The 27,273-nt window shown below is 35.7% G+C and overlaps 3 protein-coding genes across 3 annotated transcripts; 1 reads left to right on the forward strand and 2 right to left on the reverse strand.

Annotated features, from left to right (window-relative positions):
• Nucleotides 1-10,771: 10,771 nt before the first annotated feature.
• LOC133790756 (probable aldo-keto reductase 1) lies at nt 10,772-13,263 on the forward strand. The gene is made up of 7 exons (XM_062228513.1): nt 10,772-10,983; nt 11,138-11,305; nt 11,520-11,723; nt 11,896-12,068; nt 12,288-12,384; nt 12,658-12,811; nt 12,917-13,263. The coding sequence occupies exons 1-7, from the start codon at nt 10,924-10,926 to the stop codon at nt 13,093-13,095; spliced, it is 1,035 nt and encodes a 344-aa protein (XP_062084497.1). The 5' UTR covers nt 10,772-10,923; the 3' UTR covers nt 13,096-13,263.
• Nucleotides 13,264-13,506: 243 nt separating this feature from the next.
• On the reverse strand, nt 13,507-16,890 carry LOC133790755 (protein ECERIFERUM 2-like). Its single transcript, XM_062228512.1, has 2 exons — nt 16,369-16,890; nt 13,507-14,645 (listed from the first exon to the last, which is right to left on the reverse strand). Exons 1-2 carry the CDS (start codon nt 16,792-16,794, stop codon nt 13,677-13,679), a joined length of 1,395 nt encoding a protein of 464 aa, XP_062084496.1. The 5' UTR covers nt 16,795-16,890; the 3' UTR covers nt 13,507-13,676.
• An 8,868-nt stretch (nt 16,891-25,758) lies between these two features.
• Nucleotides 25,759-26,983, reverse strand: LOC133791410 (uncharacterized). Its single transcript, XM_062229339.1, has 2 exons — nt 26,787-26,983; nt 25,759-26,701 (listed from the first exon to the last, which is right to left on the reverse strand). Exons 1-2 carry the CDS (start codon nt 26,981-26,983, stop codon nt 25,759-25,761), a joined length of 1,140 nt encoding a protein of 379 aa, XP_062085323.1.
• Between the last annotated feature and the right edge of the window lie 290 nt (nt 26,984-27,273).

Below are 27,273 nucleotides of genomic sequence, written 5' to 3' on the forward strand. Positions count from 1 at the left end.
CTCTATTCATCGTACTCTTCATTCTTTCTACCAAACATAGCCTAAGTGATTTAAAAACAGCCAACTTATTTAAAATTATAATTATAAATTCATAGAAAATAAATAAATAAAATATGCATACGGCAAAGCGGTCACTTTTTTTGACACCTTCATCTCAATAATAATAAATGAGTCTCAATAAAAATCATACCTCAAAATGTCACTTTAAAATAATGCAACACTATTTTCCAACAAAAAAGTATGTGTTGATACTATTTTGGGTATAAAAAGTCTCACATTTGTTGGTTTTTTTTCTTCTTTTTCACTGTTATGTTTTATATATATATATATATATCTGGTGCCAATCACAGCAACCACATAGAAATAAAAAAAATGGAACAAAGTACACAATGATAAATACTTCGACAGCTTAAACAGCCAACAAAATCTATAAAAAAAAACAACAAACACCTGGACTAAAGTCTGGGAATAACAATGAAAAAAGAAAGAAAGTAACAACAATACAAAGACTTAGAAACCTAACGCAACAAATGGAACTAAAAAAAGACATAGATTAACCTGGCTGAAACTCCTTATGGTCTTAGAAGATGCCAGGAGGGATATGTTCCTTGTTCAGCTCTCCATGGCTCCCATTCTTCCTCGCCCATTTTGCCAGATTATGTGTTGAACTTCCGCCATGGCTAACTCTTTGGTTGCTAATTGGAAAAGAAGGATTGGGTCCGCAATAGCATGGTGACATTGACCACCATCACTACCTTGAATCATGTGTAACGCCCTAAATTCCAGGGACCGTTACGGTATGCATTTTAAACAGTGCTAAACTCGTTAATCGAGTCATTTGATCATAATCGTGTAACTAAGTATGATTAGCGATTTAGGATTAATTTTTTTTTTGTTAAGATACAACGTTTCACTAAAATGTTATCTGTATACATTGGGATCCCAAAAATATAATTTAAAAGTTAATTACAGGAAAATATTTACAACCAGCCGACCTAAGCGGCAAAATAGGGTTTAACCCTAGTTCCTCTTTAAATTCTCGGCCGTGGCGGTCGAGCAGTCGCATATGTACACATCGTCACCTAAGCTCTCCAACTCAAGGATGGTCCAACTTTCTTTTGCCTTTACCTGCACCACATAGCACCCGTGAGCCGAAGCCCAGCAAGAAAACTCAATATACTCATGAACAGTAATAACATGTTACCAAATCATAACAGACATGCCTAGCAATAATATCCATATTCATGCATGCAAATCAGTCCAAATAATAATGGTTGTGGGCCATGCCCTCCTATATGGATGATTATCAAGTCAATCTAAATAGATGAGTGATTAACACTGGAGGTTCCGATAACCATGTTGGGGCTTATAGCCCTAATCAGATGAGTGATTTAACACTTGAGGTTCTGATAACCATGTTGGGGCTTGTAGCCCTAATCAAATGAGTGATTGAGGAGTAAGTCACTAACATGGGTTCCGCACCCTTAGATGAGTGACTGATGAGCAAGTCACTAACTTAAACCAAATGAGTGACTGATGAGTGAGTCACTAACATGGGTTCCGCACCCTTAGCCATGTGACGATGCAGTCACCTGGGCCTTCTGGCCCTGGCTCTAACTGACTAGCCATGAGACTAGACAAGCGCTTTTAGTTTTCATCGAATTTGAGGTCGGTCAAGCATTAATGCTCATAATGAGTCATTCAATGCTTATGCCGATTAGATCTAATTTTTTCAGTTTGTGTTAAACACGCTAAAACCGTTCTTGACTCTTAAGCCAATAACATTCGACTAGTGCTCAGTACTACTGCCAAACTTGACTAGTAAGTCATAGGTCTACAGTTAATACTGACACCATTGTCGATTCTGACTAATGAGTCAGTGTCATGCACAAGTAAGCAATGAAACCAGGCATATATCATATGTCAAATATCCAAATGTAGGGCATTCATCATGCTTACTTAACAACCACTAGCATAATTATGATCATGCACAATTACAGAGACTCAAACTCTGATCAATCTCATATTCAATATTCATGTCATGCCTAATCACATGTTTCTCATGCATCATATTATGGGTGCAGTTTTCTTACCTCTGGTTCAAGCGTGAAATAACAAATGAACGACCCTTGAGAGCGATCAATCCTTTGACCCCTTAGCGGTCACCTAGTCATAACCAAATATGAGATTCCATCAATAAAATCATTCAATAAAAGGTTCCCGGACCAAGACCTAGCCTCCGGGACATCAAATCCCACTAAACCAGGTAGTAGGAACGATCCTGAGGCCTAAGGTTTGGATTCCCACAATGAAAACACACTTCTGGCCAAAAATGCCACTAAGGGCTGCGGCCAGCCTTCCCCCATGTTGTGGTCCGCCTCCCCAAACAGAGGCGCCCACACTCCAGCCATCAACACGCACCGTGGCCAGCTCTCCTCCATGCCGCGACCCTATGGCCTTTCAACACCACCCTTCATCTTCATCAAGCTTGGGCCACAACGCTCTAGAACAGAGCCGCGACCCCACCTAAAACCCGGCCAAAAACCACTGTTTTTCCTCTTCGAACTCAATCCAAAAACCTACTAAAACACTTCCAACTCCATAAAGCAAAGTTCCCAACTATTACCACAACTTTTCCATCATATAACCAACAAAACCTAAGCCTTAAACCATTCAAAATCTCATCAAATTCCCATTTCTATGACCAAAACTCCAAACTCAAAACTAACACAAAAACAGAGCAAGGAATCAGAAAATTGAACTAAAACCTTACCTTAAACTAGAATTTAATCCTCTTCAATGGCTTAACACAAGCCTAAACCCTTAAGCCTCAACTCTGAAGCTTGAACCCTTAATTTGAGCTTCAAAATTTCAAAGGGAAGGAGAAGGAAATGATCGGGGAGGGAGAGAAAGGAAACACTCTATTTTCTTAAGCATTCTACAGCTTCTTAAGGTGATATATATCCCTTGGTCAAATGACCAAAATGCCCCTAGGCTTATCTTATTTCCTTAACAGCCCCCAAGGGTAAAATAGTCATTTCCCATCTAATCCCGCTAATCATAAATAACACCCTCCAATTCCCGTTATTTCCAAATGCTAATAAATCATATCCCATTACCATTTTATTCCCGATAATGAACTAATCGTCAAATTACCTCGAGACTCACCCCGAGCCCCGAAATTAACCCCGTTATGACCAAACCGATAACTTGCATTCAAAGATCGTCTCATGTAGAATGACTCGAACAAATCCACATATAATGTGGTCTTACTCATAAATCACCAACATGCATGAAAATACACAATTATGCCCTCAACAGGCCAAATTACCAAAATGCCCTTATAATGAAAAGTGGACACATATGCATGCATTTATCATCATATTATAATATAATTCACATAAACATGCATATAATTATTTAATGGCATAATAAATCAATTATGGCCCTCCCGACCTCCTAATCAAGGTCCTAAACCTTATTAGGAAATTTGGGTCATTACAACTATCCCTTCCTTACAGAAATTTCGTCCTCAAAATTTATCTGAAGTGCCCGGAATATAAATTCTGCAAAATTGATTCCAGTTTCCCAGGTCGTTCCCTCGACCTCACTATCTCTGTAACATACCTTAACCCAAGGTATAACTTTGCTTCTCAAAACCTTATTCTTTCTCTTAAAATTTGAACTAGCTATTCCTCATAGAATAACTTAGCCTCAATCTCCAGATTCTTATAACTCAACACATGAGTTTCTTCTAACCCATGTCCTCAACATGGAAGTATAGAATACATTGTATACAGCTGACATTGCCAAAGATAAGGCCAATTCATAGGCAACCTGACCGATCCTATCTAGGATTCAAACGATCATATTAAACTAGGGCTCAACTTGCACTTAATTCCTCACCCCTTTCCATGGTGATACTTTAAGGAAGACACATTCTTCTACTTGGAACTCCATGTTCTTGCTTTTCAATTCAATAAGACCTTTCCATTTATTCTGAGAAGTGAGCATCCAATCTCTAACCTTTTCAATAACCCCAATGATCCCCCGAACTACCTCAGGATCCAGATATAACATCTCACCCATCTCATCCAAGTGAATGGGTTACTAACATGCTCCTCCTTACCACATCTCATAAGGTGCCTTTCCAATAATTGTATAACTCTCTCTCTCTCTGATTTACCATCAGTCTGAGGATAATGAACTGTACTAAATTCCAATTATATACTCATTGCCTTCCTTAACCCTCCCAAGACCTGGAAGTAATAACAAAGTCTTCATCTGATAAGATAGACCTTGAATTCCATGAAGGCGTACTATCTCTCTCACATAGAGATCTGAACACTGATCAGCTGTGTTACTTGTCCTTACTGATAAAAGTGAATTCACTTTAAATACTGGTTCATAATGACCCAAACCAACTCATGTTGACCCACTATCCTGGGCAGCCCTATCGCGAAACCTATCGCAATATTTCCTTATTTCCACTATAGAATACTCAAAGGCTACAATAGCCTTACTATTTTTTGATACTCTATCTTGATCTGCTAACAGGTTAAGAACTTTGTCATGTATTCTGTTACGTCCCTCTCCATCCCAGGCCACCAATATAAAACTTTCAAACTCTGGTACATTTTCATGATGTCTGGATGAAGAGAATAAGATAGTAGTATGAGATTCATCCAGAATCTCCCATTTAATCCCAGTGTTCATCAGATTCCAAATCCGATCCTTATACCACAATAAACCCATACCTGAAACTGCATAATCCTTAGCTAATCCAGCTAAGACTTTCTCCTCAATCTTCCTATATGTGGTTCACTTAACTGTCTTTCTCTTGATTCTCTCTGAAAAAGTAATCTCAAGCATAAAGATGGACACCTGGCCCACCAGAAACTCTACTCTAGTTCTGGTTAGATCTTTTAACCAACATGATGCATAGGCAATCACTTTTCCCTGTCACTGAGTGTCATAACAACCTACAACTGGTTCTAATCTGTAAGAAGACTTAGAACTCTTTCCCAAAGCACATATAATATTCTGCATGTCCAAGGAAACTCTTGCCTTCTGAGGCATTCCTTGACCTTGGAAAATTCCAACCAAGAACATATCACAATACCATCAATTAAGTCAATCACAAATCCAATTAAGATAATTCTTGAATACTTTATTCATCTAATTCATAAAACAACTTGGCATTAACCAAATTCTCATAACATCACCCAGCACTCCTAGTGCTGTTATCTAATATAAAAACAATCTTTTGTTTATCATTCTCCCTGATCTCTAGCTGGTATTAACCAGATTAAAGATCTACCTTGGAGAATATCACCTTATCCAATAACTGAATCTTAAGTTCTTACGACTTTGCTGAAGCCGTTCAATACAGTGCCCTAGACCTGATTCCATTCATGGCCCCAATCCAATCACCATTTATCTTTTTATGTAAAGGTACTCCTGAAAAATCCCCTGGAAATCCATCTAGAAACTCACAGACTACTCCAGTCTGTCCTGATCCCACTGGCACAACCTAAGTGGTATCCACCACACTAGCTAAGAGTTCTATGCATCCTTCTGCAATAGATCTCTAGCTCTCAATACAGATGTCATAAGCATACAAAATCCATGCACAGTGCCAAATACCACAAGGGCTTCCCACCTCAAACCTAAGAGTTACTATCATTTCCTTGCAATTTAGCATTGCCCCACACTGGGTTAACCAATCCAAATCCAGGATCTTCTCGAAGTCGGTCATAACCAACCTTATCATAACTATTGATGAGTCTTCCACCATAATCTAACTCATCTCAACATAACCATCCAATATGCATGTCAAACCTATGCTTTTCTAGATGCAACAAACAAAGAACAACATGACACTAAACTATACAAAAATCAAACATAAAAGTTGACCTGCCACCCCTGAGGAACCAACCTCGGTCTCAGTCTCTGACTTTGACTGCATCAGAATGAACACTCGAGCTAGAGTCGAGCCGTCCACCCCCTTTTGCTCATCCTTCCTTCGCCTTGGGCAATCCTTCTTGAAATGCCCAACCATTTCATATAAGAAACATGTCTTTGCTCGGCATTGTTCCAAATGACGCCTCTTACACTGAGCACATTCTGGGTAAATCCTCCAGTTCTTTTTCTTACTCGCTCCAATAAATGGAGATGTCACTTCTTGAGCTCCGTGCTCTCCAGAACTCTCCTGCTCAATCAGATTTCCTGCGCTCTCAACAGCAAGAGCCTTCCCTACCACCTTAGCATAGGTAGAGATTTCATGCACTGGGGCAACTCTAATTGTAACGCCCTACTAATTAGGGTCCATTACTAAGTGTGTTTAAAACCAGTGCTGGACTTGCTAACAAGTCATTTGGACTAAATACGTGATTAAGCCACTAAAAGTTTAGGTATTAAAACTTTTGGTCAACTCATAAACATTTCCATTAAGTTAAAAACATGTTCTTTACATGGGATCCCAAAAAAAACATCAGTTTAAAAGTCAATTACAATACTCAGGTTACACAATAAGCCAACCTAGGCGGCAAAAGCTGGGTTTGACCCTAGTTCCCCTGAGCATCTCGACCGTGGTGGTCGAGCGGACTGCATATGTACATACCACTACTAATGCCCTCCGACTCATGGCTGGTTGAGCTTCTCTTTACCTTTACCTGCACCACAAAGCACCTGTGAGCCAGAAAACTCAGCAAGAAAACATACTCCACAGCTTACAGAATAAAACGGTTATCAAACAGTAATAACTAAAACTGATGCAATCATTAAACCAAACTGGTGACCATAGAGTCACACAAGCGCATGTAGCACTTTCTTTCAAGTTGTTGGCATCTGAGCCAGTTAAGCGCATTTCGCACTCCCAGGGTGGCCCAGCCATGGTGGCCTGCACTCCACGTGCATTGTGCCAATCTTAGCTTATAGACTAAGTCTTTAAACCCTTGACTTATAAGTCAAGCCACCACGTGCCTTCAACTTATGAGTTGAAGCCTTGGGACTCTCATCTTATGAGGCGAGTCTCCCAGAGTCCAATATATTCTTAACTAATAAGTTGATTCCCACTTAACACCCTAATAACCCTCTAGTTTATAAACCAAGCTCACAGTCATAACAGACATTCACATGTTTCATATGGCATATCCATCAACAATCACAATGCATTATAATACATTCACACAGCAGTCATAAGCATAATCATAATTATGCACTTACAGTGTACCTAATTAGATATTCATAAACACAATTATAATCATGTCCATCAACAAAGTCAAAGCTTTATTCATTTCCACATTCATCACCTTGACTAACTCTAATCACGCATTCACATAACAGGTGCAGTTTTCTTACCTTCGGTTCGAATGCGAGTTACTATTGACGGTCCTTTAAGTACGATCCCCGATTCGAGCCCTTAGCGTACACCTAGTCACAACCGTAATAAGGAAGTTCCATCAACAACAGATAAATAAAAGCTTCCAAACCAAATCTTAGCCTCCGGGACATCGAATTCCACTTAACAAGGAAGTAGAATCGATCCCGAGCCCAAATGGTTAAGTTCTCAATCTGAAAATCCTATCTAAGCCAATTTTCCCCTTAAGGGCCGCGGCCCCAAAAACCCGAGCCGCGGCCCTCCCCTACCTCCGAGCCCTGCTGGCTCGAATTTTCCTTCGCAGGTCGCGGCTCAACCCCACGAACCCATAATTTTCTGGGTTTTTTCTTCAACCGAACCCAACTAGAACCCATCTAATTTTACTCCAATCTTCCAATTCAATTTCCACCACCTATATATTCATTCTCAACAATCAAACCCAGCTAATTAGCATAGAAAAGCTCATCAAACTTCCCAAGAAAAAATCCTCAAGCTTCTATGGCACATAGAGAAAATGAGAGAGAGAAAAAGGGAGCTACTGCATTTCTTTTCCTTTAATTTCCTTAGTCTTCTCAAACATTCCCAGCTCACTTAAGCACTATACTTAGATGCAAAATCGATGGTGTTCGATACAAAATCGATGATGTTTCAATGCTTTTACAATGCAATTATGAAAACTTATTTTTTGGCCAAAACGATGATTTTTCGATACAAAATCAATGATGTTTCAATATGTTTGCGATGCAATCATGAAAACTTGATTTTCAGCCAAAACAATATTTTTTCGATGCAAAATCGATGTAATTTCGATGCTCTGCACTAAAATTTGACGAAAACTTTGGAGGTTCATATTTTTTCACCCAAATGTTCATTTCAATTTTTTTTTTTTAATTTTGGTATTTTTTCGAAATCTACAAGATTAGAATGAGAGAAAGAGAATGAGAGATGTTAGAGAGAGAGTTCGGACTGAGAGAGATAAAATAAGTATTTGAATGCCATGAGTATTTTTGTCTAAAATATGGTAAATGATACATTAATGAGAATAATCTTTATGTTAGTGTATTAAAAAATTTCACTACGTTATTATACATCAAACATAAAATTTGTGCCAACCATAGCTGTTACTGGGTAAGCGATCATCCAATCAAAGTAGCACTTGCTAGAACATATAGAAAATATTTTATAAATAGAGAGTGGGACTTTCCTGGAAGGAGACAATAAATTTATGTACTGATTATATTGGGAATTTATTTCTTAAATAACATAACATAAAATTAAATCAATTTTAGATCGAACCACGTTAAAAAGATCTGTGTCAATATCAACATTACATTTTAATTTAGATTAATCCAATTTAATCACTTCGTTAATAATCCTCCGTCAACACAGCACTTCCCATGGACAACTATGTAAGCGATTCTCTTACTCGCTAATATCCCGGTCTCTATTCTTGTTTGTTTCCCATAAAGAGAAAGAGAAGATTTTAGTGAAAAAAATCTTAATAAGAATTTATTCATTTTTATTTTTAGAAAACCAATGTATAAAATTTCATTATAAAAAGAATTAAATTACATGTTAAAATACTAAATAATATATTAAATAAAATTGAAGTTTTTAAAATTTATTAATCTACTAATAAAATATAAAGAGGAATATCTTTTTTATATAAAAAATATGCATTTAACGATTTTTTTTATTTTAATATTTTTTTTAACTTTAATAAAATATTCTAAATATTTAACAAAATATATTTTTAAAACCAATTAAAATAAATATTTATTAATTATACTAATATAAATTCAAATATTATAAAAAATCATTCTTATAATATTTAATAAAATATTAGATATTTAATAATTATATTAATACAAATTCAAATGTTATAAAATATAATTATTATAATAATATATAATAAAATATTAAATATTTAATAATTATATTAATATAAATTCAAATGTTATAAAATATTATTATTATAATAATATATAATACATAATCTTAATTTTTATAAATTTTTTATTATTTATATTTAACAAGAAAACATATTATTTTTTTCTACTTAATCTAACTTATATAAATACATATTCATATTAAATAACTACAAACATTATAAATACATTATATATAAATATCGTGTGTGTATAAATAATATGATTATGTAACTACATAAGAAAATATGAATATTTTTTCTCTTCTATCAAGAATAAACAAGTTTCTTATCTAATTATTGAGTTGATTTGTACAATATCATGAATGTTTTGTACATTAAATAAGATAGTTTGTGATCTAAAAAATTATGATATTATTATTATTATTTAAAAACCATAAACAAAGTTTTGGTTAAATTTTTCTTTTAATATGTTTATTTAATTATTTTATATATAATATTTTTTATTTATTTAAAATGGGTACCGCTATAGTAGTGATTGTTTTTAATCACCACTCATAGGTATTTTTAGTATTTTCGGTACATAAATAAGTTGTAATTTTTTATTTTTTTTTACATTACAGTATATAATATTGTTACAATGGAACGCTCACAAATTTTAAAATTTTTTTTTAGATAATTTAAGATGCTGAAATCATGATTCAAATAGCTTATTGCACGCATATATAAATTTTGAAACAAGCACGAGTGCAACAGGCTGTTTGAATCTTGATTTCGACAACTTAAATTTTTCAGAATTTTATAAAAAATTATGGGACGTGTCTTGTAACTACATTATACACCGTCATATAAAAAAATTATAACTTATTCATGTATCGAAAATTTTAAAATATCTATAAGCAATCACTATCCAATAATTTTCTTTTAAAATTTATATGAAAACTATCATAAAAATTTAATAAAAATAATTAATAATTTTATAAATAAAACTAAACAAATAAATTAAAAAAAAAAGTGATATCAGTTCGTAACAAAGAGCATCTACATTTCTCCTCATTGAGATGAGATGAGCAATTCAATCTCATTTGTACGTATCTATTTTTTTTTAGTTAATCAAATTAATAATGTTTTTTTAAAAAATTAGAAATATCCTCCCTTACCATAAAGTGTCTGACTCCATCCTAAATTCCTATTTATGATAGAGGTTTTTAGATGTTACAGTTGTAGAGTATTGTTATTATAGGTCTTTTTTTTTAATAAAAAAAAACTATCGAGGTAAAAAAAATTCTTCTTTTGGTTACATTAATAGAAAAAAAAAACCAGTCTATTAGACTATTAGCTATAAAATTCCTAATTATGGTAGGTAATTAATACGAATGTAATACAGTCTTAATCAAAATAAATTACCCTAGTAATTTGATAAGAACAAAGATGAACTTTTTGATTTTAAAATATTATAAAACTTAGACAGTACTTTAACCAAATTATGAAAAATACTATTATCGCCACCTAACACAGACACTACCTACCAACCAACCAACCTGAACTTCCAGTCTCCAACGTGCTTGGGGTTTTGAGACAAGAACAAAGAGACTCAACTATTAATATCGAACGAGGGAACAAAAGACTGAACTCAAAGTTTGAAAGGATCAAGATGGCGGATGATAAGAAGCTCCAAATCCCAAGAGTCAAACTGGGTGATCAAGGACTTGAGGTAAACCCATTTTAATTTTGATTCTTCCCATCAAATTTTTCTCTGTAGACTGAAACAATTTGTCATTTTTAGTGCAAAAGAGCCCAAAGATGCTCTCTTTTTGCATTTATTTTCCCCTGATTTAAGAAAATAAAAACCATTCTGGACTGTTCAGGTGTCGAAATTGGGTTATGGGTGTATGGGTCTGACTGGTATCTACAACTCTCCTGTATCTGATGAGGAAGGGATCTCGTTGATCAAATATGCATTTAGCAAGGGGATCACCTTCTTTGACACAGCCGATGTGTATGGAGCTAATTCTAATGAAATTCTAGTTGGAAAGGTACACAACTTTTCATTTGTATCGAGTTTATTACCAATAATTACCAAACAAAAGAAAAAATCCGAGGTGGGCATTGATAGAATGGTAGAATAGATATACAAAAGGCTGAGTTGAGTTGATACACAAACACATACACCCCGTCCTATTGTAGCTAGCAAGTACTTGAGGCTCTGGTGTGATTAAATTCATTGTTGTGATTCCATAATATGTTTAGGCCTTGAAGCAGTTGCCAAGAGAAAAAGTTCAATTAGCCACAAAGTTTGGCATAGCAGGAATGGGTAATTCAGGCATGATTGTAAAGGGTACCCCTGAGTATGTTCGGTTATGCTGTGAGGGTAGTCTGAAGCGCCTTGATGTGGACTACATTGATCTCTATTATCAGCATAGAATTGACACATCAGTTCCCATAGAGGACACTGTAAGTGACTCTCTTACACTCTTAACTACAGCCCTTCAGAAAAGGGTCTTTTTTGCTCATATCATATTATTATTTTCTCTTCCAATGTATTACATTTTAATGTTGGTATTATTAGAAGTATAGAAGATTTTAGATAGAAGAAAGAGTTAGACTGCTTATGTTGTGAATTTAGATAGGTGAGCTGAAAAAACTTGTTGAGGAGGGGAAAATAAAGTATATTGGGTTATCTGAGGCCAGCCCAGACACCATAAGAAGGGCTCATGCAGTTCACCCCATCACTGCCTTACAAATGGAGTGGTCTCTTTGGTCTCGTGACATTGAGGAAGAAATCGTCCCACTTTGCAGGTTTTTTTTTGTCAGATTCTGCCATCTCTCATTGTATTTTGTTATCCTATTTTGCTTTTGTTCCTGTTCAAAATGGAAAAGGAAAAAAAAAGTTGAGATGGTTTGTTTTGTGGCTTATTTTCTCTATTTTATGTAATTGTGTTGGTCACTCGGTATAATTCTAACCCTTTTTTTTTTCAATTGTTTGAATCAGCTAATAGTGTAAGCTTGCTGTTTCAGGGAACTAGGCATTGGGATAGTTCCATATAGTCCTCTTGGTCGTGGCTTCTTTGGGGGCAAAGCAGCTGTAGAAAGTTTGCCAGAAAATAGTTTTTTGGTAAAGATTCTATCGTTTTTTTTTGTACTGATACAAAAATTTTGCCTAAATTATGTGTGGAATAGAATGGAAAACAATTAATAAAGTCTACATTGAGCCAAATTCCCAACAAATGAATTACATAGAACCTTGGTTTATTATTCATGTCCTTTTATGAAATGAACAACATAGTTTTGGAATCATGGCCTAGAATCATCTAATGGGCTTCTAATTTCTTCATATGAATCTTAATGTTTTACTTTTATTTTACTTTTTTCATTTTCCTTTCATTAGGCATCACACCCCCGGTTTCAAGGAGAGAACTTGAACAAGAACAAGCATCTTTACGATCGAATCGAATCCCTTTCAAGGAAGCACCAGTGCTCTCCAGCACAACTAGCCCTTGCTTGGGTTCTCCAACAAGGGGATGATGTTGTTCCTATTCCTGGTGAGTGTTTTTCCCATACCATTAGTCCTTTCCAAGTTGAATTAGAGTCTTATACGAGTAAAATTTCTAAGCTGTGATCTCTTTATGTGATTGGAATTTCATTAGGGACAACAAAGATTAAGAACTTGGATCATAACATTTGCTCAGTGAGTGTGAAACTAACAGAGGAGGACATGAAAGAAATGTGTGATGCGGTACCAATCGAAGAGGTGGCTGGCAATAGAACTTATGAGAGCATGATTAGTTCGTCCTGGAAGTTTGCCAACACTCCACCAAAAAAGTAAGGTTTCCACCTAGGAAAATGCCATTTGGATTCATGAAAATTATTATGTTTGATCCTTGTAATAAGATTACATGTTTGGGATTGTGAACCATGTTTGGTTCTTGCCAGTAAAACATTTTTGAGTCTAGACAACTCTTTCCATTACATAATTTCCCAAATATTGTGTGAATATTAGTGCCAGTATTATTCTTTGCTCCAAGCATTTCTCGTGGAAGTTTTACCAAACTAAACCACCTATAATAATGCAAGATTAACAAGATAAACCTCAACACTATGACATCCTTAAAAATTAGCAAAGCATTAAACTTGTAATTAGTCAAAATAGCTCAAATTAATTATGTATTAACTTTATATAATTACATTTTTAGCTACAAGGTGAAGTTGTATTAGTATTAAGTACAATATGTTCGACTATAGAACCTGAATTTTGTCATATAAGACAAGATCATAAGTTCATATATTACAATATATATTGTAGAATTCTCAAAGTGATGATCCAAATCATAGATTCTAACTTCTAATTCTTCCACCAAAATAAAAATAAAAACCGTAAAACTTCTTATTAATTTCTCAAAGAAAGAACTAGCATCCACGTCCACCACTAAGCAACATTATGGGCTTCAGGCCCAATAAAGCTTGGTCCTCACACAACTCGGCCAACTCATTCTCCGGCAACGTCACCGTGACCACCCTAGCCAGCCCTTCTTCCGACGAAGGCATCACCACGATCAACCCTTCACCCTCCACATTCCCCACGTGATACGACACGTGGACGGGATCTGTTCCCTCAACAAACGCAGTGTCGTACATTAACGGCCCAACAACTCTTCCATTAGGCCCATATGAGTCGGCCATGTGATCCATATTAACACAAGTCAATTCAGGCCCATACATCCTAAAAGCTGGGCCGTACCTGGCGTCCTCCTCTCCCTTCCTCGACTCCAGCCAATCAACAGCTGACCGAATCTCATCATCGTCTACGCTCGCCACGTGGCGATGCAGCTCTCCCACCACGTGTCCCACATCATAGCCGTTGAGCTCTCCAACTCCTAGAGAAAGCATCGAAAAGTGCAAGGCGTTGCCGTAATACCCAAAATGGAGCGACGTTTTCTTCAATAGCTTCCTGAAGTCCGTACATATCGAGATGGAGTGTCTGTAGTAATTTTTTAAGCCCTTTATTCGTGCGACACGTGTCCAAAAGAGTGCCCCTAGAAAATCGAAAGGGGTGGCGTCTGGGCAAATTTCAGAGACACCCGAGAGACACTGCTTCAGTATTGCGTTTGAGAATTTAAAGGTTGCCGTGGCCATTTTCACGGTGGGCGCCGCACGTGCGATGGACTTGGCGTGATAGTAAGTCACAGAGTTGGTCTTCGGATTGCTATCGGGTCGGGTGCTGAGCTCCAATCCTGGACATACGGGTGGGTGGGCTATGACCCGACCTCGGTGAGTGTCGATCCATGATTTGAAGATTAGGGTTAGGGACAGTGGATCTGCATGCATGTGAGTGCAGCTCAGCCCAACGGCTACTCCTCCTCCTTCAAATTCATTTATCTGAAAAAAAAAAATATATATATATTAATAAAAAATAATTCATAATATATAAAAGAGTAATTATATAATTATGTACTAAAATATTATATTTTAATTAATTACGTTTATTTTGGACAGGACATATTATTTTAAAAAATAATATTATATTATTAATTAGTATAATATTTTAATACATATCGTTAATTAATATAATATTTTAGTGCGTAATTTTACAAATCTACAGATAAACCTCTGTATAAATAAAATTGGTGTAGAAGACATTGGTGATTGGTCACGGCTCACGGTACGGATATATATAACTCATTAAAGACGTGTTTTACTTTAAATTTTAATTAATAACCTTCCCAACTACCTTGATGAATATTATTATTATTTATTACTTGAAGTACTATCATGTCAAATTTTTTTAATTTTATAAGTGCTAATAATAAAGAAACATGAATAAAGCAAATCCCAAAATGGGAGCAGCTGGGACCAATGAGAAATAAATAGGGCCACGTGTCACCTTGTCAAATGTCTGTTCTTATTTTCTTTTTATCCTCTTTCTATGTCCCATGCATAGATTTAAATAAAAAACAAAACTTGTAAAAATCATCTTCTTTCTTCGTTCTCCATAAATGTCTTTTTCTAATTTCTTTACAAGTGGCAGCAAAATAAGATTATGTCTCCGATATGATTCTTTATTTCAGTCGGTATATATTCAGGAGATTTTGTTATTGTTATTCATTTATTTTTATGCTGATTAATATAATTTTGAGCTGTTTAATATTAAAAAAAGTAATATGGTGTTTTCAAAAAAAAAAAAAAAAGTAATATGGAATATGAAATGCTAATTTTATTCTATTTTTTGTACAAATTCTAATAGTACAACTACAACTACAACACATATTAAAATATAAATTTTGTTTGAATGATCTTACTTGAAAAGTATATATTTATAAATTACTCCCTTTTAGGTTTTTTTTTTCAATGATATAAATCTCACAGAATATATATATATCATGAAAAAAGAGACAAATTCAACATGTTTTGTGATTATATCTCTTCTATATAATAAATGTGTAGATAACGGAAATTTTTGTTTTTAACAATTTTTTATTTTTTTAATGTTAACTTTAATGAAATATTCTTATATTTAACGGTAGTTTGTAAATACTTAAATTTAAATAAAATAAAATAAATAATTAAAATATGATATTTTTGAGATATTTTACAATAATAATTTTTTTAAAATAATAAATAATTAAACAAATTAAAATATGATATTTTTTTAGATATTTTACAATGATAATTATTTAAAAATAATAAATAATTAAACAAATTAAAATATAATATTTTTGAGATATTTTACAATAATATTTATTTAAAAATAATTAAATTATTTTATAATTTAAATAAAATTTAATTAAACTTAAACTCGCTTATTAAAATTATATAATATTAAATATATAATATAATCTACTGTCAATTAGTAACAAATTGATTTTTTTTTTTAAAATAACAAAAACCTTAAATTTAAAATACATGTATAATATTTAATGTTACATCAACCATATAATATATAATTGTTACTCCCAAATTCAAAAACTAAAACAAAAATAATAAATTATTTAATTAAAATATAATATTTATTTAAAATTTATATAACATTAATATAAATTTAATAAAAATAATTAATAAATTTTATAAATAAAACTATCTGTATATATATATATATACCCACCTGGATTCGAAAAGGTGACCAATTAGTGGGATCCTCAGGCATCTCATCCCAGACCGTGAGATATTTCTCTTCCATCCCATCAGCTGATCTTAGCCACTCATCAAACGGGGCACCAACTCGGGCCTTGACGACCCGAACACCTGCATCATTGCACTTAACCTCCCAGTTACCATCTCCATTTCGGGCTATCCGACCCGTAACTTGCGGGTACAACGAAAGAGTGTCCGAAAGAGATACCCTTGCTCGGTCCAAGTCAAAGTCGGTGAGAACGTTATCCTTGTAGTAAAAGACGATGTGTAGGCTATGAAGACCCATGGCGTGATCCAGAGCCGTGAACTTGTGGATCTTATTACCCGACCCGACTGGTCTACTGGACACCGCCGTTAGCTTTGAGTGGACCTTGACCCGGTTCTTGCTTTCGGCCATAGTACTATACCACAGTTTGAAAATATGATTATGCACAGAAAAGGGTAGATATAGAAGAAGAGAAATATAATTAATTGCATGGGGTTATATATGTTCACATTTATACAATATATAGAAAGAAAATTAAAGGAAGGAGGGGTGGTTAAACGACATTAAATTATGGGATGGCAAGAATTAAATAGGGAAACTGGTATTTGGTGAGTACATTAATAAATGGGTTTGAACTTGATCAAATTTTCTGTTCCATCACTTTCATTTTCAGTATTTTATTTTTTATTTTTTTTCTGCGGTGCTGACACTAACTAACTAACTAATAAATACTTAATAGCATTCTCAATAAAATAATAAATGAATGAACCTTTATTCAAACTTGATTAGTTGATAATGGTTGATTTTTCGTGCTCTGGTCAACTTTTTTCTCTCTTTCAGACCATATATTTATTCTGATTTTCCTGAAACTATTAAACATACTGGAATGGGTTGGTTTTATTATTATAAGATATTTATATATATTATTTTTAGGGTAAAAACAAAAAAAAAATCTTGTCTCACTCACCAATCAACATCAACTTATATACTTAGAGCACTCGTTTTACTCCATCATTTAAAATACTTTCCAAAAATATACATTTTTCTATTTTAACTCTAAATTTTACTTTATACCATACATCAATTTCTCTATATCATTTAAATATTATATTTTTAAACATTTTTTATTCATTTTAAATATTTTCTATAACTATTAATTTATTTATTTTCCAATACCAATCTATATTTTTTTATTCTAATTATTAATATTATAAAATATATGATCAACTTACAAATATGTCATATTTTATATCAAGTATATATAATGTTGTGCTAAAATAAAAATAAAATATATTAAAAGATTAAATATAATAATATTATAAAACATAAATAAAACTCTTTTAATAGGTACATAAGTATATATAATATATATAGAAAGAAAAAAAATGATAAAATCTATAAATATATAAGTTTTATTTATGTTTATATATATATATATAAAGAAAGAGAGATATAATAATATAATATGTTTATAGGGAATTTACTCATTTGTTACCCTATGTTTTTGCAAAGTATAATTTTGGTACCATCTGTTTTCAATAATGCTCATATGGTACCCTGTATTTTAAAATTATACATATTTAATAACTCAGATTTGATAGATAAAAGTTTGTCGATGTGATCAAACTGTCATCAGTTATATGTAATAAAGTAATTAAATTTAAATTTAGAACTTACTACAACGCCCTAACTTTTTCTTTAAAAACTATTAAAAATAAAATATATAAATAAACAGTAGATGTCACCATATTTATTAAATGTAAAAGAAATTTCGACAAAATGGGATCCCAGTAAAAAAAAATAGTCTTAAAATAAACATAGCACAATCTTTATTGAAATAAATAAATAAAGTTGGCTTGTCCGAAACCTCCCTGTAATGCTCCAAATTTTCTAATAAGGTTTAAGACCTTGATTAGGAGGCCGGGAGGGCCATAATTGATTTATTATAGTATTTAATGGTTATATGCATGTTTATGTGAATTATATTATTATATGATGGTGAATGCATGCATATAGGCTCATATGTTAATTATGAGGGTAATTTGGTAATTTGGCCACTGTGGGCGTAATTGTATATTTTGGGTGCATGATTGAGATTAATTAATCTAGCCACATTATAAGGTGGATTGGTTCGGGCTTTTCGACATGAGACGATCATGAGATGTAAGTGTTCGGTCTAGTCATAACGGGTTTAAGTTCGGGGCTCGGGGTGAGTTTAATGATTAGAGCGTTACCGGGAATTAAAGGGTAACGGGATATGATTTAATGGTATTTGGGAATATTGAGAATAGCGGGAATTGGAGAGCGGTAATTATAATTAACGAGATAGGTTGTAAATGATGATTTTACCCTTGAGAGTGTTTAGAAGCCTTTAAAAGACCTAGGGGCATTTAGGTCATTTGGCTTGGATATGCATGAGGTTTAGAAGGCTGTAGAAGGCAGAGTAAAACAGAGCCTATCCTCTCATTCTCTCTTCCATCCCGTACAAGATTTCCCCTTCTCTTTTCTTTGAATTTTGAGAGCCCAAATCAAGAAGTTAAGCTTGGAAATCAAAGGTGGCAGCTAGGGAACCTGTAGCAATCATCAAAGGGGATTCAAAACTGTGTTTAAGGTGAGTTCTAGCCAATGAATTCAGGTGTGCTCTGTTTTCAAGTTTTGGTTTTCAGCTTTTGATTCTTGTGAGAAGTTTGGATTCAAAGGGGTTTTGATGGGTGATTAGATTGGGTTTTGATGAGGGGAGGTTATGGGTGGTGTCTAGAGGTTTGAATGAGTGTTTGGAAGGGGTTTTGGGCTAATTTGAGGGGCTGGTTCTAAGGGAAAACGCAGGGGAAATTCTGAGTTCGCGTGCTGGTTTTAGGCTGAACTGGGCTCGGTGCCGCGGCACAGCTTTTGTGTGCCGCGGCCCATGCGCGTCTGGCAGATGGGGTTTGGAGGCGTGCCGCGGCACAGCTTTTGGGGGCCGCGGCCCATAAGGCCAAATTTGCTAAAAAGTGGTTTTTAGCTTAGGGATTCTTACCATAGGCCTCGGGGTTGGACCTAGTACCCGGTTGGGTAGTATTTGAGGTCTCGGGGGCTGGGATTTGGTTTGGGAACCCTCAGTTATCATTTTTATTAATGATACCTTATATTTGGTTATGACTAGGTGACCGCTAAAGGACTAAAAGTTGATCGTTCTCAAGGGTCGTACTTTTAATCGTTCTAGCTCGGCTTTGAGGTAAGAAAACTGCACCCTGTGTATATGTATGACATGCATGGCTGTTATTGATGCATGTTGGTTGATTATTATGTATGACATGCATGGCTATTCTTGATGCATGTTGGTTGACTATTAAATGTGACATGCATGGCTGTTATTGGTGCATGTTGGATTGCTGGATATATGACGTATGATGCCTGAGAAACATGTGATTAGGACATGCTTTGTATACTGGGTATGATATTGTTCAGAGCTTGAGCCTCTGTGGTTGTGCATGGTCCTAACTGTACTGGTATCTGTTAGTAAGCATGCTAAATACCTTGTTTATGGATATTGAACATGTGATATATGATTGGTGGCATGTCTTACTTGTGATCGACACTGACTAGTCAGGGACCGACTCTAAAGTTGATGATCACGCATTGAATGTCTCTATGGCATTAATGCGGGACCGACCCTAAGGTCGAAGAACTATTAAGCGCTTGCCTGGTCTACGACCAGATGATTATGGCTAAGGTATATGACCCCGGTGACTGTTGTCACATGGCTAAGGGACGTTGTCCATAGTTTCGACTCTAGAGTCGTGAGGAAGGTTATGTTGGTGACTAATCACCTTGCACCTGTCCTAATCAAGCTTAAGTCGAGAATTATGCATTGAATGGCTCTATGGCATTAATGCCAGACCGAACCTAAGGTCGAAGAACTATTAAGCGCTTGCCTGGTCTACGACCAGATATGGCCAAGGTATATGACCCCGGTGACTGTTGTCACATGGCCAAAGGACGCTGTCCGTTGCACGACTCTAGAGTAAGGAGGAAGGTTATGTTGGTGACCATTCACCATGCACCTGTCCTAATCAAACTTATGAAAGGATCACTTGTCAATTAAGCCCTGGTGAACCTATCGTCATATGGCTAGAAGGAGCGATGCTCATTATTGTGACTTTTGGCTATTGTCATCTATTCGCTTGGACTGATAGTCCTGAATGGTTATTATGATCGTTGTTGACATTATATCATGTTTTATTGGGTTTTCTTGCTGGGCTTCGGCTCACGGGTGCTACGTGGTGCAGGTAAAGGCAAGAGGAAGCTGGACCATCCTTAAGTTGGAGAGCTTAGGTGATGATGTGTACATGTGCAGCTGCTCGTCCGCCACGGCCGAGGTTTAAAGTGGAACTAGGGTTGAACCCTGTTTTGCCGCTTAGAACGACCTGTTGTATATACTTTCTGTAATAAACTCTGAAATTATATTTTCGGGATCCCAATGTATAAATTAAACGTTCTAGTGAAACGTTACATCCTAACCAAAGTTTTTAATCCCTAAACCGCTAATCATACTTAGTTCACGATTTTGGCCAAATGACTCGATTAGCGAGTTTAGCACTGTTTACAAGGCACACCGTAACAGTCCCTGGAGTTTGGGGCGTTACACTCCCCATCGATTATATGGTCATCACAGGATACACACACTTCTGGATCGAGTCTCAGCTTATTGCATCTGTCCTAAAGTTTCACTTTTTATCTGCACAAAACACAAAGAAAAGAATGAGCAACTAAAGCCCAGTAAGGAAGTGCTTCACGCATACACAAACAAGAATTCTATCTTCATAAAAATAAAATCTTAACACAAACTTTATAGCATATTAAGTTTCAAGCAATAATATATCAACAATGATATCATATATTTCTACCACAACAAGCAACATATAGATGAGTTGAGGAAGCAAGAGATCCTGATTATGTTGGGCATAAAATACCCCTGAGACCACACTTGGTCAAAACTGTGGACCTACACAGTCAAATACTGTGGACCTACACGGTCAAATACTGTGATCTCTGTACAAAACTCAACAAGCAAGACTAGATTCACATAGAACAAAGACTAATTCTATCTAACTTCCTTACCTTATAAATTAAGAATGAGCATGAGAGATTGCAAAGCGTAGAACCTAGTTTTACCATAACATGTGTTAGAATCCTATCCTTCAAGAGAATTCAACTTATAGAACCAGCAGAACAGAAATCTTACCCGAGAATATGATCGAAACAACGAAGACCGCTAAGCCTTCCTCTTCTATTCTTCTTAATTTCTTAACTCAAAACTTATCCTCAATACTCTTATTTATACACTTATATGACCTAATAATAATTATTTAAAATTTAAAATCCCAAAATATCTCACCAAATTCCTAGAATACTTATTAACCACTATTGACACCAACTAAAATACTCAGTCACGATTTACTCTTCATAATAAAAAAAATATACACTATTATTATGTTACTTATCTTATGAACCAATCATCTAATTTTAATAATAATAAAATACTATTCACTTAATTCTTAATGCTGACCATGATCTCCTCCAACTAGATAAATATATATTGTTTTAAAATAATTGAAGAACACCTAAATTACCCAATACTCCCACGTCACCTAATAAGTCTCTTCCTTTATCTCTTAAATTTCAAAAGTTAGCTAAACTCCAACAACCTATAATATCACAAATTATATATAAATATATATATATTCATCAATATTTTCGGAACCATAAAGATTCAAATCTAATCTTTATTAAATATATATATATCTAACTAATCTAACAAATAACTCCTACCTACGAAAAAGAAAAAAAAATCAAGTATACATATATAACTAATCACTCTCATCTTTAAAATATACAACATTCTTCAATAATTCACTTAATAAATATTTACTAACTACTAACTAATTGTGGCTATTCTGAATTAAAGAATTATTATTTAACTAAATTTAATAATTATCTATTAACTCAAACTTAAACAAGTCTTATTCTATAAACTACTTCCCATTAAAAACTTATTCTCCATAATTTATCAACCATTTGGAAACTAGACATAAATTGATATACATTTAATTATTTATAACTAGTTTACAATACGCAATGTAACCCTCTTATTTTCTAACATTAATTAAAATAATACCACCACTAAAAGTATTATTTTTAATTATATCAAAACTCACAAAACATAACACAGCTAATGAAAACAAACCGACAATTAAATAAATAAGCTACTTAGGTATTACAATCTTCCCTTCTTAAAGAAATTTCGTCCTCAAAATTTGCTTACCAAACAATTCTGGGTATCGCCCCTTCATGTCTTCTTCCAACTCCCACGTAGCTTCTTTAACCGAGCAATTTCTCCATAGGACCTTAATTAGTGGAATTCTCTTGGATCTCAAATCCTTGATTCCTCTTTCTATGATTTTCATTGGTTGCTCATCGTAACTCAAGCCCTGCTTTAATCCCAACGGTTCATAATTAAGCACGTGAGCTGGATCTGACACGTATTTTCTTAACATAGAAATATGGAACACGTTATGCGTTTCGGCTAGAGCTGGTGGTAATGCCAAATGATAGGTTACTTTCCCCACTTTGTCCAATATCTCAAATGGACCTATAAATCGGGGACTTAACTTTCCTTTCTTTCCAAAACGCATAACGCCTTTCATAGGTGAAATCCTTAGAAATACTTGATCACCCACTGCAAACTCCACATTTCGTCGTTTATTGTCTGCATAACTCTTCTGTCTACTTTGGGCAGTTAACATCCGTTTTCTGATCTTTTCTACCGCCTCACTTGCTTCATTAACCGCTTCTGGTCCCAAAATTCTTCTTTCTCCTATCTCATCCCAATGCAAGGACGATCTACACTTTCGTCCATATAACATCTCATAAGGAGTCATTCTGATGGTGGACTGATAACTATTATTATACGAAAATTCTATTAGCGATAGATAACGACTCCAAGATCCCCCAAAATCCAAAACACACGCTCTTAACATATCTTCTAATATTTGTATCGTGCGTTCTGACTGTCCGTCTGTCTGAGGATGTAATGCTGTGCTAAATTTTAACTTTGTACCCATTGCCTGCTGTAAGCTTTCCCAAAATTTAGACGTGAAAATTGAACCTCTATCTGACACTATGGACTTGGGCACCCCATGCAACCGTACTATTTCACTTACATATAACTCTGCATATTGGTCCGCAGTATAAGTGGTCCGTACCGGTAAAAAGCGAGATGACTTTTGTGAGTCTGTCAACCACCACCCAAATAGAATCTTGCTGCCTTGTTGTTCTAGGTAGTCCTACCACAAATCCATCGCTATGTCTTCCCACTTCCACTCCGGTATTTCTAAAGGTTGCAATAGTCCAGCAGGTCTCTGATGCTCCGCCTTTACCTGCTGGCACGTAAAACACCTTGCTACATATTCCGCTATATCCTTCTTCATTCCTAGCCACCAATACAGAGTTTTCAAATCATTGTACATCTTAGTAGACCCCGGGTGCAAGGAATATGGCGTAGTATGCGCTTCTTCCATTATGCTCTTCTTTAAACCTTCATCATTTGGCATGCACACTCGAGATTTATACCGTAGCAATCCTTCCTCAGACACAGAGAAGTCACCATCTGCTTTTTCTTGAAAAAGTGCCCCCTGTTTAAGTTAGGCTTCATCCTCCTTCTGCTTTTCCTTCACTTGCTCCAATAAATTCGATCGTATTGTAAGATTTGCTATCCACCCCCCCCCCCCCCCCCCCGTTATTAGTTCTATCCCAGCCTTTACTATTTCCTGTTGGAGTGGTACTTCAATTGTTTCCAATGCCAACGAGCTCACATGGCCTCGTCTGCTTAAGGCATCTGCTACCACGTTTGCCTTACCAGGGTGATACAATATCTCACAATCATAATCCTTGACTAATTCCAACCACCTCCTCTGTCTCATATTCAGTTCCTTCTGCGTGAAGAAATACTTGAGACTTTTGTGATCGGTGTATATTTCGCATTTTTCTCCGTACAGATAATGCCTCCATATCTTCAATGCAAAAGCAACTGCTGCTAACTCCATGTCATGAGTAAGGTACCTTTGCTCGTATTCTTTCAACTGTCTTGAGGCATAAGCCACAACTCTGTCATTTTGCATCAGTACGCATCCCAATCCTTGTTTAGATGCATCACAATATACAACAAACTTGTCCTTGTTCGTGGGTACACATAAAACTGGCGCAGATATTAATTTGTTCTTTAATGTTTGGAAACTATCCTCACACTTATCTGTCCAAATGAATCTTTGTTGCTTCCGCGTCAAGTTTGTTAAGGGTGTAGCTATTTTTGAGAATCCTTCAACAAATCTTCGATAATATCCTGCCAATCCTAAGAAAATTCTTACTTCAGTTGCAGTCCTAGGTCTTGGCCAGTCCTTCACGGCTTCAACTTTAGTGGGATCCACTGCTACACCATCCTTTGATACTACGTGACCAAGAAAAACAACATTCTCTCACCAGAACCCACATTTTTTAAACTTTGCGTACAACTGGTGCTCCTTAAGTCTTGTTAGTGTCAATCTGAGATGCTCCTCGTGCTCTGCTACCGACTTTGAGTAGATTAGAATGTCATCAATTAAAACCACTATAAACTTGTCTAAATAATCTTTAAATACTTGATTCATTAGGTCCATAAAGGCAGCTGGAGCATTGGTCAGTCCAAACGACATTACCAAGAATTCATAGTGCCCATATTGTGTCCTAAATGTCGTCTTAGAAATATCCTCCTTCTGTACCTTCAATTGATGATATCCTGATCGTAGATCGATCTTAGAAAATACTTCTGCGCCTTGTAGCTGGTCAAAAAGATCATCAATTCTCGATAAAGGATATTTATTCTTAATAGTAACCTTATTAAGCTCTCGATAGTCAATGCACAATCGCATTGTCCCATCGTTCCTTTTCACGAACAAGACTGGTGCACCCCAAGGGGAATAGCTTGGTCGGATAAATCCCTTATCCAATAGTTCTTACAATTGCGTCTTTAATTCTTTTCGTTCTGTTGGCGCCATCCGATAAGGATCTTTTGAAATCGTAGTTGTGTCTGGTGCTAGCTCAATAACGAACTCGATGTCTCTATCTGGTGGTACTCCAGGTAAGTCTTTTGGAAACACTTCCAGGAATTCACACACTATGTGTACATTTTCTGGCCTTAATTGATTTTCTTCCGCCATGTCTGCTGGCTAAGTACGCTTGACACCCTTTGTATATCATCCTTTCTGCCTTGAGTGCCGAGATAAGGGGTATACGTAATCCCGTTGTTTCACCCATAAAGAAGAACGTCTCTCCTCCTTCTGGTTGGAACATAACCATCTTTCACTGACAATCTATTGTGGCTCCATGTTTCGCAAGCCAATCCATGCCCAGTATAATGTCATAATCCTTTATGTTTAATTCGATTAAGTCCCCAAGTAACTCTCTATTCTCGATCATAATTGAGACGGCTGGCAACCATCTAGAAGATATTATTACTTCCCCAGATGGTAAGGTCGTGGCAAACTTCTTTCTAAGATTCTCACTAAACCTATCTAGTCTATCAATCATTTCTAAAGAAACAAATGAATGTGTAGCTCCAGAATCAAAAATGACTTTACAAAGTTTATCAATAATAAAGATCTGACCTGTCACCACCATATTGCTAGCCTTTGCTTCTTCATGAGTTAAAGTAAACACCTGAGCTGGTACTAATTTATCATCTTTCTTTTGTCCTTCCTTTTGATCTGTCTTCTGTTGTGGGCACTCCTTCTTCATATGACCCTCATGTCCGCACTTGTAGCAGACTTTCAGATGTGCCTTACATTCTCCCCCATGTTTACGGTTGCATTTAGGGCAATTAGGTATCTCTCTGTAGCGACCTTGGGAATTATTATTGTTGTTGGGTCCTCCTTTGGCTTTCTTATCCGCCGAACTTCCTTGGCCATTTTGGAATTTCCGCTTGTTATCACCTTGGCCATTATTTCCTTTATTAGCATCTCTTCTTGCGGCCTCCTTCCAAATACGGTCCTCCAAGAGCTCTGCCTCCAAAGCCCTTTCAAGAGTTTCAGCATATGTAGTTACCCCGACACTCGTCATCTTTACATCACGGGCAATCATAGGTTTTAATCCTCTGACAAACCTATGAGTTATTATCACTTCAGTGGGCACTAAATCTTTTGCAAATTTTGCTAGTCTATCGAATTTTTGTGCGTACTTGGTCACAGTGGAGTTTCCTTGAGTTAATGCTACAAATTCATCTACTTGTGCAGCCAATATCACTGCACTATAATATTTTTTTGTTGAAAACTTGCACAAACTCATTCCAGGTCATGGTCGCCACGTCTCGAGTTTGTTTAACTATGTCCCACCATATTCGAGCATCTTTCTTCAGAAGGTGCGAGGCACACGATACCCTGTCTTCATTACCCAACCTCATGTGGTCAAGAATAGATTCTACCGACCTCAACCACTCTTCAGCTTCAAGTGGGTCAGTGCTCCCTTCAAAGTTTGGTGGGTGTTGCTTTCGAAAACGCTCATAGACCGGTTCAAAACGATTCTCTTGCATTTGCACAAAATTTGCGAGCGGTAATCCCCCATTTGCCACATGTTGTGGCTCTACTTGTGCCACAGGTTTGGTCGCTGATATTGATGGAGTTCTTCTTCTCACCTCCTCAACTACTCTCTTAGTTGTGCATTTTCTCTTTCCAAATCACTTCTTCCTGGTGCACGAGCATCTGGAACCTCAGGGGTGGCTTCCCTTCTTGGAGTGGCAGGTACACCCCTACCTCGGCCCCTTCCTCTTCCGGCAGTGACTCTTCCATTAATACGATTTGATCTTCTCGAACTCATGACGAG

This window comes from Humulus lupulus, chromosome 7 (assembly GCF_963169125.1).
Source record: "Humulus lupulus chromosome 7, drHumLupu1.1, whole genome shotgun sequence".
Lineage (NCBI taxonomy): Eukaryota > Viridiplantae > Streptophyta > Magnoliopsida > Rosales > Cannabaceae > Humulus > Humulus lupulus.